The sequence below is a fragment of the Pseudophryne corroboree genome, chromosome 9 (assembly GCF_028390025.1).
Source record: "Pseudophryne corroboree isolate aPseCor3 chromosome 9, aPseCor3.hap2, whole genome shotgun sequence".
Taxonomy (NCBI): domain Eukaryota; kingdom Metazoa; phylum Chordata; class Amphibia; order Anura; family Myobatrachidae; genus Pseudophryne; species Pseudophryne corroboree.
In genome coordinates this window covers 18,693,749-18,705,902 of record NC_086452.1, presented here as the reverse complement: position 1 = coordinate 18,705,902, position 12,154 = coordinate 18,693,749, and the positions used below count along the sequence as shown (strand labels likewise).

The 12,154-nt window shown below is 46.5% G+C and overlaps 1 protein-coding gene across 1 annotated transcript in view; it reads right to left on the bottom strand.

Moving 5' to 3' along the window:
- LOC134957578 (vitellogenin-1-like) overlaps nucleotides 1–12,154 on the bottom strand; it is a 215,095-nt gene that overhangs the window by 73,659 nt on the left and 129,282 nt on the right. Inside the window, exons 20-21 of the mRNA XM_063939575.1 lie at nucleotides 6,726–6,873; nucleotides 3,169–3,376 (exon numbers count right to left, since the gene is read on the bottom strand). Coding sequence (XP_063795645.1) covers nucleotides 3,169–3,376; nucleotides 6,726–6,873 — 356 coding nt within the window. The remainder of the gene's footprint in view (nucleotides 1–3,168; nucleotides 3,377–6,725; nucleotides 6,874–12,154) is intronic.

The window sequence follows — 12,154 nt, the reverse complement described above, 5'->3', positions numbered from 1 at the left end:
GGCCCATTATATACAGTATATATATATATATATATATATATATTTACTGTATATCACACCCTGCAGTGTATTCCTCAATACTTACCTCTCCAGTGTCCTGCGCCGGCAGCTCTGCAAAACCACTGGGAAAATGGCGCAGCAACCATTTTGTGCATGCAGGGGTGTAGCGAGGGTGGCTCCAGTGGAGCGGGAGTTCCGGGTGCCGAAAAAGCGCTGCCACCCCTCACCCCCAACCCCCCTTCCCGCGGGCCACAGTACTGCCCTCGCTGCTGCAGCACCTCTCTCTTCCTGGAAGCTGCAGCACATGTCTCTACTTCAGATGCTGCAGCAGCTCTCTCTGCCCTAGCTGCTGCAGAACCTCTTTCTGCCCCAGCTTCTGCAGAACCTCTCTGTGCCCCAGCTGCTGTAGCACCTCTCTCTGCCCCAGCACTTCTCTACACATTGATGCTGCAGCACCTCTCTCTGCCGCAACTGCTACTGCTGCAGCACTTCTCTCTGCAGCACCTCTTTCTGCCCCGGCTGCTGTAGCACCTCTCTCTGCCCCGGCTGCTGCAGCACCTCTCTCTGCCCCAGCACTTCTCTACACATTGATGCTGCAGCACTTCTCTCTGCAGCACCTCTTTCTGCCCCGGCTGCTGCAGCACCTCTCTCTGCCTTAGCTGCTGCTGCAGCACCTCTCTGCATTAGAAGATGAAGCGCCTCACTCTGTCTCTCAAGCTGCTGCAGCACCTGTGCTCCACAAGGTCTAGAACCGGAACGGTCACCAATTTAGAATTTTTAAATATTGTTTCTTTTCAAATGTAACATGCCACCACATGTTATCTAGGCCCCCATTTCAGTACAGGGGAGGGGGGCGCCAAAACTTACCATTGCTCCGGGGCACCATGGCACCTAGCACCTCTGTGTGCATGCGCAGTAGGGAAATTACGTATGTGCAGCAGACTCTTGCACGGTGCAAGAGACTACTAGTGCTCAGCGCTGCTGGAAGTCAGCTGGAGAGGAGGACACCTGGTGGACGGAGGCTGCAGAAAGGCCTCTTCCTGTCTTAATACTACAGATGAGCCACGCTAATCGTGGCTCAGAGTGTGCCTGGGCTCGCCCAATGCAGGATCTGGGCTGTGCGCACGCCCGAGACACGCACGCGCCCCATTCACTATAATGGGAGCGTCTCTGTGCACTCCCGTAGCGGGGCTAGGTGTCGGATCGCCTAGTTCCACTGGGAGTGCACGTCTGCAATGGAGCTGCACTAGATGAGTGCGGCTCCGTGTGTGTGTGTGTGTGTGTGTGTGTGTGTGTGTGTCTGTGTGTCTGTGTGTGTGTGTGTGTGTGTATATATATATTTTTATTTATTTATTTATTTTATTGCGTATGGTGTGCTTACGTCATGGCCATTGGGAGTCCCCTCCACATCAAATTGATCAGTGCAATATAGCACAGCAGTTTCGTCACCACCGGTTGTTTTATTTATGCTAATAAGATGCACATTTTGCGCGAAGAAGACACTTGGTGCGACAGAGACGCCGGGAACTGGTGCAGTGATGAATAACAGTGTATGAGACAGATAAATAGATCTGCCAATGATATGTTATTTTGCTGTGTCTGTTTTTCACATGTACTGGACAATCCGCATCCAAAAAATATATCAAATACAGATCATAAAACATACCGTTGTGTAACGAGCTATAAGAGATCGGCACTGTGGGTTCACTCCACAATCACCCTACATGGGTTTCCACCTCCAAAGAGATTTATGGCCTGATTCTGAGTTGCATGTACTGCCGATGTTGGATGAGTGGAGCCATGTTTTTATACTGCGCATGCGTCTGTGACAGACTGTGCATGCGTCCCGATTGTCTGCGCTCAGAGTCGCAGAACTGATTCACGGTCTGTGAAATGTAGAAATGTACAGAGGCTTCCTGGGCGGTGACAGGGAATATTTATTGAGATGCATGGAGATGTTATGGCAGAGTTGCAGGTTTGTTGGTGGAAGTGTTTTCATCACTTGCACTGAAGGCAACACTCAGAAGGAGAATCTGCACCTAGCAGGAGGATGGTGCAAGTTTTGATGGTGTGACTATGGTGATAAAGGCCCCGCAAGTATGACGCCCCAAGCATGAAACCTCAAGCATTATGACCCAAGAAGGATAAGCATGGTGCCCCAAGCATAATGCCCCAAGCATGGCACCCCAAGCATGAAACCCCAAGCATGATGAGCCAAGAAGGGTGGTGCGCTTCTTGGGTCATCAAGCATGAAACCCCAAGAATGGAACCCCAAGCATGATGAACCAAGAAGGGTGGGGCACTTCTTGGGTCATCAAGCATGAAACTCCAAGAATGGAACCCCAAGCATGATGAACCAAGGAGGGCAAGCATGAAACCCCAAGCATGATGACCCAAGCATGAAACCCCAAGAATGAAACCCCAAGCATGATGACCCAAGCATGATGACCCAAGAAGGGCAAACATGAAACCCCAAGCATGATGTCCCAAGCATGAAGCCTCAAGCATGATGACCCAAGCATGAAACCCCAAGCATGATGACCCAAGCATGAAACCCCAAGCATGATGTCCCAAGCATGAAACCTGACTGAAGCATGATGCCCCAACCATGATTGCCACATCTGAAGGTGCTCAAAGTGGGCATCTAATTCCTTATACCAGGGAAGAGCTTTGTAGCTGCATTTGCATAAAGTTGCAGGTACAGTATGACTGTGATAAAAAATGCACACTCGCCTGTCCTACTCAAAACTAGCCTCTTTATTTTATATCCTTGTTCTACTTTTACTAAGTGTATTGATTTTTTTTATTCTCGCTCGCTACTTGCTTGTTAGCCTTGTACATATACCATTACCAAGCACTGTGTATGTTGGTTGACCCGGGACACAAGACAGCTATATACAGAAGCATTCTGTGTATTGGATACAGTTGGTTACAATTGTTCCCAGGGAGAGGATTTGCGTCGTATTCAAAGGCTACAAAAATAAAGGTCTCTGTCTGATGAAGTATGCACATGTAAACAGAAATAAATAACTAAATAATAGCACAGTAGGAAGATGAAAGGGAAAAATCAACCATTATTTAGTGATATCTGTATAAATATCAGTATGCATGTAGGTAAATGAATGCAATCCAAAAGTGTTTTGCCAATTCACATTATAATTAAATTACCTGGCTTGAATATTAGTTTGAATGAATGGTCTCCAATTATACGATAGAGAGGGCAGTTGCGTACAAAGGAAGCAGTCACACATTTTCTCTCCATGCAAAGCTGAAACCCCAAATTGCTGGGTGTACTACACACGGAAAAGTCTGATGACGGCGGCTGCCTGCGCCAATAGTACCTCTCCCGGCTGAGAAGTTTTGCTGGAAACTTTGCCTGTGAAATAATGGAATAAAGATGTCATTATTTGAAGGTATCAAATACACCTCTTAATATGTTTTGAATGAAATACCGTACTTTTAAATGAAATGCTTCTTAAAATACACCTTGGATTCCCCGCTGATACTTTGTGTTTTTGTGTTCGTGAACTATGAGTTTTCGCTAAGTGCTTTTCAGCCTCTAGCTCCTCTCAAGTCTATTATTATTCTCTGGAGAAAACTGATGGTTTTCTTCATGGAGATTGATTGAAACTATGTTCTAAAAAACTTTGAAGCAAATCTTTCTTAGAGCTACATGTTGTCCAGCGCGGTATTAAATCACCACCTACTGCTCTCTGAGTTTTCACAGTCTGGAATAAATCTCCCCAAACCTCATATCATTTGCCGTATGATGAAAAGACGATACTACCAAAATCATAATTTAATTAAACAAGTAATTATACCTATGCTGTCCATTACAGTGATATAAATTTGCAGATCTGCAAAACCAGCTAGCAGTAATTTTCCAAATATATAATATATATAATGACAGTTTAATTGGGTTAATTGGGTATTCTGGCCACAACCCCCCCCCCCCCCCCCCCCCCTATTTTCACTAAAAGGACCGTGATGCTCAGGAATGATCCAGTCAGAATTGTTTCTGTGTGCTCAGTGGGGGTAATTCAGAGTTGATCGCAGCAGCAAATTTGTTAGCCGTTGGTCAAAACCATGTGCACTGCAGGAAGGGGGGGGGGGCAGATGTAACATGTGCAGAGAGTTATTTGGGTGGGGTGTGTTCAAACTGAAATCTAAATTACAGTGTAAAAATAAAGCAGCCAGTATTTACCCTGCACAAAATCCCACCCAAATCTAACTCTCTCTGCACATGTTACATCTGTCCCACCTGCAGTGCACATGGTTTTGCCCAACTGCTAACAAATTTGCTGCTGCGATCAGGTCTGAATTACCCCCAGTCTTCGAACCCCACATATAGGGAAGGTCTCATCCAACTGGCATGCGCCCAGTCCCCAGAATCACCCATCCTAAGAATCCACATGCCAGGGCAATTTATGAAGGGATATTGGAAATATTGATTAAGCAATGAAACATAAAAGGTATTTTACAGCAGGGCACTCGTTACATGCACTGATAATAAAACTCAACTTTTATTGCAATTTTTCTAAAAAAGTGAATTTTACAACACAAGTGATGTGATATAAAGTGTGACAAAAACAACTTGTGTGACTGTTAAAAGGACGGGGGGGGGGACATGAAAGTTATTCAATATTATAATTCTCCTATATGTATCAGTAATTACCACTATTCTGTGGAGATTAAAATAAGCTTTTCCTAATTTCAGGGCGCATTACCACGAGAGACGGGAAATCAAAAATCCCCCCCTTGGCTTTCTAAAGATCTTTGATTATATTCTATTCATTAAACACACAGCAGGATTAATTGATCTCTATAATTGATACATATGGTCTGTATAGAGTTTCTCCATCTACTGAATTCTCCTGGTACTAGTTACTGTACTGAAGTATTGAATAAGACCAGATCTACAGGACCTTGGGAGAGGTGGAAAAATCAATTCTTGTGGCACCCTCCTCTAAATTTTCTAAAGTAGGGGGACTCGTGGGTCTCATCAGCACTCAGCATGTAACGCCACTGGACTGCAGAATTCCTCTCATTAGACACTGTAAGCTATGTACCCCCAGTATGACAGGGAGACTACAAGTGTCATACTGTATAAAACCAGCCCCGCACTCACTGGTCAGCACCAACTCTCTTCATAACGAGCCCTGGGCTTTGATGGCCAGGATAATACATAAGACTGAAACCTCCCCCACACCAGTGGTCCCTGTATAACGGGGTCGGAGGTCCTAACTTGCTTTTCTATTAGAACAAAAAGTAATGTAACCACAATTTTGGAATTGGTCACCATTGCTTTGTGAATCGTTGTTGCTTGGTTTGCCAGTCTATGTAAAATATTCTGCTAGTTTTGCCTATTTAGTAATACCATACTCATTCAAGGTTTGTTATAATTCAGCTGAATCAATTTGTCCATCTGTATTTATGAGCTGTATTCCCTCGCATAGGGGGTAATACAGATCTGATCGCAGCAGCAAATGTGTTAGCTAATGGGCAAAACCATGTGCACTGCCGGTGGGGCAGATGTAACATGTGCAGAGAGAGTTAGATTTGGGTGGGTTATATTATTTCTGTGCAGGGTGAATACTGCCTGCTTTATTTTTACACTGCAATTTAGATTTCAGTTTGAACGCACCCCACACAAATCTATTCTCTCTGCACATGTTACATCTGCCCCACCTGCAGTGCAGCATGGTTTTGCCCATTAGCTAACAAATTTGATACTGCGATCAGATCTGAATTAGGACCACTTTGACCTACACAGAGCCGTAGCTAGACTTTAGTGCCCTGTGTCTGAAAGAGAATCCCCCCCCCCCCCCCATTTTTCCAATAGTGGCACAAGGCGCATGCTTCGTGGGGAAGGGGCATATATAATATGTACACATTTATAGAACACTGCAAGAAAATGAATTTGGACACAAATCCGCTTTATACCACATGTACTCGTTATTCACTTACTATACCCTTTATTAAATGGTACATTTCAATATAATACCACATCTAGGATTCAAACCCATAAGCTGTTGTCTTCCAGTCAAACACCCTACTCATTGAACTATTTGACCCTTTACAAAAACTGAGATTTTTAACTATATGAAGCTACTGGTACTCTGTTAAAAAAAATAATCAGCATTGCAATGGAACAGATCTACTGTATGTAGTGCACAGCCACACATCCAATCCCTTACAGCCACACACTACATAGATCTGCTCAGCTGCAGTGCTGGTCATTTTTTCACAAAGTACAAGGTCAACTCCAAATGGTTAGAATCCTTTATCTTTCTGTGCAAGGCAGATATCTCAATGAATAGAGTGTCTGACTGCAATGCCACAGGTGATGGGTTTGAGTCCTGAGTATGTCAGCATCTTGAAATGTAATAAAGAACAGTTCATGAATGATCTATAGGTATTAGCATACAGGGTGGGGGAAGGAGACAGGGGTGGTCAGGAGATGCTGGGCTTCAAAAAGGGGGGAAGCTACAAGTGAAAGTGAACAGAAAAAAATAGTCAAGTGTTGCCAACAGCGCCCCCTACCCTGCAGCGCTATATGGCATCATTATATCACTATAAAATAACACTAGTTGGTCTGATTCTGATCTATGCAATGTACATATGACTAACTGCAGGCCAGCAAGAATCCAGCAGGAGTCATGTGAGACAAAGCGTATCCCCGTGGGGTAAAGGATATTTCTGGGCTGATAGCGAATTCTCTTTACCTTCGTACTCGGTGTCCCCCCCACTGACAAGTCTCTTGGATTAAAGGTCTGTTTCGGTACGTTTGGTTCCATTCCAGCTGTAACAACTGGAGTCATTTTAGCTGCGGCAGAATCCTCCATATTTCTTGTTACAGCGAACGCCTTTGTCCTGAACATAAAACATTGCACTGATTATCTTACAGAACTATTTGCAAGTGACCTAAGAAGAAATATAATGTTCCGCTCATTATGATAATTCCAGCTTTTTGAAGGTCGCTGTATTTTGACTTTAGAAGTAAATTTTTTTTTTACAAAAATCATCATTACAATGCTGATATTTCCCTCAAAAAAAGCACACACAAAAAAACATGGCGAAAAATCTTTTTACATTTTTTTTTATATTTTTTTTTGTTATTCCGGTCATTATCTCAGCCCTTGTTAGTGGGTTCATAACTTACATCATTATTTTGCATTTTCCCTGATTCTTCACTAATTTCATCTAAGATGTGAATATTGATCAAAACCTCATAAGAGATACATGAAGTCTAGTTAACTCTTTCATGGGGATCCGTTCAGGATACCGTCATCCGGGATCCCAGCAGTTTGAACACTGACGCCGGAATTCCGACACTGCTCGGAATGCCGACACCGGTATCCCTACATTGATAGAAATGTTGGGGATCCTGAACTCCGGAATCCCGATCAATCTCTGCCAAGAGTCCTCCCTGGTAAGCCACGGGGATATGTGAGGTTAGGTTTAGGATGCGGGGGGAGGAGGGGTTAGGGTTAGGCTGAAGGGGCAGAGAAGGGAGGGTTAGGCTGTGGGGAGGATGGGTTGGGGTTAGGCTGCAGGGGAAAGGAAGGGAGGGTTAGGCTGTTGGGAGGAGGGGTTATAGTTAGGCTGCAGGGGAAGGGAGGGTTAGGGTTAGGCTGTGGAGAGGAGGGGTTAGGGTTAGGCTGCAGGGGCAGGAAAGGTTAGGGTTAGGCTGTGGGGAGGAGGGGTTAGGCTGTAGGGGAAGGGAGGGTTAGGGTTAGACTGTGGGAAGGAGGGGTTAGGGTTAGGCTGCAGGAGCAGGGAAGGGAGGGTTAGGGTTAGACTGTGGGGAGGAGGGGTTAGGGTTAGGCTGCAGGGGAAGGGAGGGTTAGGGTTAGGCTGTGAGGAGGAGGGGTTAGGCTGCAGGAGCAGGGAAGGTTAGGGTTAGGCTGTGGGGAGGAGGGGTTAGAGTTAGGCTGCAGGAGCAGGAAAGGTTAGGGATAGGCTGTGGGGAGGAGGGGTTAGGCTGTAGGGGAAGGGAGAGTTAGGGTTAGGCTGTGGGGAGGAGGGGTTAGGGTTAGGCTGCAGGAGCAGGGGAGGGAGGGTTAGGGTTAGACTGTGGGGAGGAGGGGTTAAGGTTAGGCTGCATGGGCAGGGAAGGGAGGGTTAGGGTTAGGTTGTAGGGAGGGGGGGTTAGGTTTAGGCTGCAGGGGCAGGGAGGGTTAGGGTTAGGCTGTGGGGAGAAGGGGTTAGGGTTATGCTGCAGAGGAAGGGAGGGTTAGGGTTAGGCTGTGGGGAGGAGGGGTTAGGGTTAGGCTGCAGGGGCAGGGAGGGTTAGGGTTAGGCTGTGGGGAGAAGGGGTTAGGGTTATGCTGCAGGGGAAGGGAGGGTTAGGCTGTGGGGAGGAGGGGTTAGGCTGCAGGAGCAGGGAAGGTTAGGGTTAGGCTGTGGGGAAGAGGGGTTAGGGTAAGGCTGCATGGGCAGGGAAGGGAGGGTTAGGGTTAGGCTGTGGGGTGGAGGGGTTAGGGTTAGGCTGCAGGGGCAGGAAAGGGAGGGTTAGGTTGTGGGGAGGAGGGGTTAGGGTTAGGCTGCAGGGGCAGGGAAGGTTAGGGTTAGGCTGTGGGGAGGAAGGGTTAGGCTGTAGGAAAAGGGAGGGTTAGGGTTAGGCTGCATGGGCAGGGAAGGTTAGGGTTAGACTGTGGGGAGGAGGGGTTAGGCTGTAGGGGAAGGGAGGGTTAGGCTGTGGGGAGGAGGGGTTAGGCTGCAGGGGCAGGGAAGGGAGGGTTAGGGTTAGGCTGTGGGGAGGAGGGGTTAGGGTTAGGCTGCAGGGGCAGGGAAGGTTAGGGTTAGGCTGTGGGGAGGAGGGGTTAGGCTGTAGGGGAAGGAAGGGTTAGGGTTAGGCTGTGGGGAGGAGGGGTTAGGGTTAGGCTGCAGGGCAGGGAAGGTTAGCGTTAGGCTGTGGGGAGGAGGGGTTAGGCTGTAGGGGAAGGAAGGGTTAGGGTTAGGCTGTGGGGAGGAGGGGTGAGGGTTAGGCTGCAGGGGCAGGGAAGGTTAGGGTTAGGCTGTGGGGAGGAGGGGTTAGGGTTAGGCTGCATAGGCAGGGAAGGGAGGGTTAGGGTGTGGGGATGGGAGGGTTAAGGTTAGGCTGTGGGGAGGAGGGGTTAGTGTAAGGCTGCATAGGCAGCGAAGGGAGGGTTAGGGTGTTGGGATGGGAGGAAGGGTTAGGCACCACCAGGGAGGATTATGGTTAGGCTGTGGGAAGGGAGGGTTAGGGGGGTAAGGAGGGAGGCTAAACATGCTTACCTAACCCCTGCTGAGATTCTCTGCATCGGGATGCCGATGTTGGTCATATGACCACCGGCATCCCATCCGCCATGTATCGTATGTATTCCCTTTCATGAACTGAATGAACTGTTCCCAATACGCTGATAGAAGATCGGTAAAATCTGGAATTGTAATGAATGGATCCATTTAGAGGTTAAAGTGGGGGGGGGGGGACGAGGTGGAACTGAGTTCCACCACCTGTAATGGTAGGGGGAACGGGGGAACTAGTTCCACCATATCTATTGCCCTTCACAGTAATTCCAACAGAAAAGCCCGCCCCATCATCTGCGTCAATCGATGATACAGGCTGCACTAGTGTTGCTGATGAGCTGCAGCCATCTACTCCTTCCTCAGGTCCTGGTGCCTCCATGATCCTCCTCCATGAGTTCCACCACCTCACCAGGACCACTTTAAGCCCTGGATCCATCTACCTTCAGATACCACTCTTCACAATGTAAGTTATGACTTGATGGAGAAAGAACCCTGAGGGCTTCCAAAAAAGAGTTATTAATGCTCATGGGGATGGAGAGGGCGACAAAAACATTTCTCTAAATATCATGCTTCCTCGCTCCTCTGGCTAAAAATAAAAGGGGAGATGTATCAAGCCTTGGAGAGAGATAAAGTGAAGTTGCCCAAAGCAATCATTACGCTTCTGTCAGAAATAACAGAAGCTGATCTACTTCTCCACTTTATCTCTCTCCACGACTTGATACATCTCCCTATAGTATAAAGAAAATACAACTTTATTTTCAGGAGGAGTCACCCGGAACAAAAACATTAATAGCTCCAGTGACACCTGCTGCATGACGATGTGCTGAATATAAGGCTGCTTTATCTGTCAGGACCACAAACAATGGGGTCAATGTACTAAGTCTTGGAGAGAGATAAAGTACCAGCCAATCAGCTCCTAGCTGCCACGTTGCAGGCTTTGTTTGAAAAACGACAGTTAGGAGCTGATTGGTTGGCACTTTATCTACATCCACTTTATCACTCTCCAGGGCTTAGTAAAAGACCTCAATGTCTCCAAAACAAAACAGTTTCCTGTGGGCAATCACTAGCACCTAACTGACTAACACATTCCCAAATGATTATCAGATCGCCCAGTTTGTTCAGCATTAAATTCTCCTTTTTAAAGCTAAGCTCCATCCCAGTTCCGACCTAACTGGCTGGATTTAAACCCCATTTTTCCATTCCCTGAGCCTTGCATTATATAAAGCTGATTAGCCCGTGTGCTCTGTTTGAGTTGCATGACTTTAGCCATTCCCTGCTGCCAACATTGGGCCTAATTCAGAAGTGGTTGGAGCGATGGTGATGCACTAGTTTGGTAATGCAGCAGAAGCCATCTGACATAAGTAGACGCCTCCTGCTTGCATTAGTGACCTTTGCTGCATCCTAGAACGCAGAACTGGATCACCTGCAACACCATCAGCCGGCTGTGTGACCCTTGAGGTCCTTGAGGACCCTTGAGTCCTGTTTGGAGAAAGAGCGCTATATAAATAAAATTATTATTATTAGTATTATTATTATTAATAATATGGGGTCGTGCAGTACGGGTCCTGCACATGCAGAAAGTGCCGAGCATTGAAACATTGCAACACGTGGAGCTCCTGCATCCGGAACCTGAATCAGGTCCAATGTGAGCTGAAATTCTGCCAAAGGCATATGGTAAGTACCCTACTTTGTCACAGCTACAGTACACCAGAGATTACAAAGAGACCGGAGGGTTATGGCTAATAAGCTAAACACCTTTCTCTCATTGTCTAGTATCGGAGCTCGTGAGTCCAACACACAGGCCCTCATTCCGAGTTGTTCGCTCGGTAAAAATCTTCGCATCGCAGCGATTTTCCGCTTAGTGCGCATGCGCAATGTCCGCACTGCGACTGCGCCAAGTAAATTTGCTATGAAGTTAGGATTTTTACTCACGGCTTTTTCTTCGCTCAGGCGATCGTAGTGTGATTGACAGGAAATGGGTGTTTCTGGGCGGAAACAGGCCGTTTTATGGGCGTGTTGGAAAAAACGCTACCGTTTCTGGAAAAAACGCAGGAGTGGCCGGAGAAACGGAGGAGTGTCTGGGCGAACGCTGGGTGTGTTTGTGACGTCAAACCAGGAACGACAAGCACTGAACTGATCGCAGATGCCGAGTAAGTCTGAAGCTACTCAGAAACTGCTACGAGGTGTGTAATCGCAATATTGCGAATTCATCGTTCGCAATTTTAAGATGCTAAGATTCACTCCCAGTAGGCGGCGGCTTAGCGTGAGCAACTCTGCTAAAATCGCCTTGCGAGCGAACAACTCGGAATGAGGGCCACTGTACAGAAACAACTGAATAAAGGTGATGTGAAAGAGATGAAAACACGAATGAAGCCACCGGTCTCCAAAAAGAAAATATCCACTTTTGCCACGGACACCTGATCATTCTAGTAGGTTGTTGGTCTGTGGACAGATGAGCCAAATGTGGAACTTTGGCATACAGTTTTATTTTGGAGAAACTGGAAATGTGCAAAGAAAAAGCTTTGTGGACACCTAGAGAAGGTATGACCCCTAAATGTGCACCACCATGGTGGTGTACAAGAAGGCGCATGCGTGCTATAAAATATAATTTTTATAAATGAGGGTCAGTGAATGTTGAATCTTTTTGTACAATAATAATATGTACAGGTTATAATAAATAAAAAACTAACATTACTCTCTGATGATTTTTATTTGAGATGTGCAATGATTATGCCTAAAGTATTGTCTTTCTAATCTGATGTCTGCTCTGCTAAAAAGTTTCACATTTGGGGATTTATTTGGCATAAGTTTCCTTTTGTACTTCAAACACCCTCCAACGCAGTGGAATTGAATCAAGACCATAATAAATCACAGTGCATAT